General features: G+C 44.8%; 1 protein-coding gene across 1 annotated transcript; it reads right to left on the minus strand.

The window, feature by feature from the left end:
• Positions 1–47: 47 nt before the first annotated feature.
• LOC116548567 (tubulin beta chain-like) lies at positions 48–704 on the minus strand (the record flags this gene model as incomplete). The annotated part of the gene is made up of 1 exon (XM_032273958.1): positions 48–704. A coding segment is annotated over one exon (619 nt), but the record flags the coding sequence as incomplete, so codon positions are not given.
• Positions 705–1,200: the final 496 nt, after the last annotated feature.

The raw sequence follows: 1,200 nt of genomic DNA on the forward strand, positions 1-1,200 counted from the left end.
CTCAAAGAAGTGTGTAGTGACAATAGCTATCAGAACACGCTAAAGAAGCCACACTGCTTCCCCCTTTACCTAGAAAAGGAAGCTTCTAGGCTACCTCCTCCTCCTCAACTGTGGCATCTTGGTATTGCTGGTATTCTGACACCAGGCCATTAAGGTTGCTCTCGGCCTCGGTGAACTCCATCTCATCCATGCCCTCGCCTGTGTACCAGTGCAGGAAGGCCTTGTGCCTGAACATAGCTGTAAACTGTTCGGAGACATGTTTGAAGGGCTCTTGGATCGCTGTGTTGTTACCAATGAAGGTGGCCGACATTTTTAGCCCCCAGGGTGGGATGTCACAGATAGCTGTTTTCACGTTGTGAGGGAGCCACTCAGCAAAGTAGCTGCTGTTCCTATTCTGAATGTTGAACATTTGCTTATCCACCTCCCTCATGGACATGCGACCTCTAAAAATGGCAGCCACGATTAGGTGGCGGCCATGACTGGGGTCACAGGAGGTCATCATATTCTTAGCATCAAAGAGTGGCTGAGTGAGCTCAGCCACAGTCAGGGCCCGGTACTGCTGGCTGCCCTGGCTGGTCAGTGGGGCAAAGCCGGGCATGAAGAAGTGCAGCCGGGGAAATGGAACCATGTTCACGGCCAGCTTCCGCAGGTCGGCATTCAGCTGGCCCGGAAAGCGCAGGCACGTGGTGACCCCACTTCTTCTTCTTTTTTTTTTTTTTTTGTCAAGTAATGACACTTAATCTTTGCTTTCAGATAGCCAAGTTATTTCCTGGTGTTGATTTTTAACACCAGGAAAACCCTTAAAAAAAAAAAAAAGACGATCAGTGAACTTGTTAGTGAGGTTGCTACTTTCTTACTAACATATAGGCAGACCTCGTCTGTGCTTCACAAACACTACATTTTTTTACAAACTGAAGGTTTGTGGAAATCTTGCATCAAGCATGTCTATCAGCACCATTTTGTTCAACAACCCAGGTTCATTTGTGTCTCTGTGTCACATTTTGGTAATTTTGTAATATATCAAAGTTTTTATTACTATTATCTGTTAAGATGATCTGTGGTCAGTGATTTTTGATACTACAATTGTAATTGTTTTGTTATACCATGAACTGCACCTATGTAAGATAGCACACATAATCAACAAATGTATATATTCTGACTGCTCCATAGACTAATGATAGCCCAGTCTCTTTCCCTTTC

This window comes from Sapajus apella, unplaced genomic scaffold (assembly GCF_009761245.1).
Source record: "Sapajus apella isolate SASKATOON/1434 unplaced genomic scaffold, GSC_monkey_1.0 scaffold15545, whole genome shotgun sequence".
Lineage (NCBI taxonomy): Eukaryota > Metazoa > Chordata > Mammalia > Primates > Cebidae > Sapajus > Sapajus apella.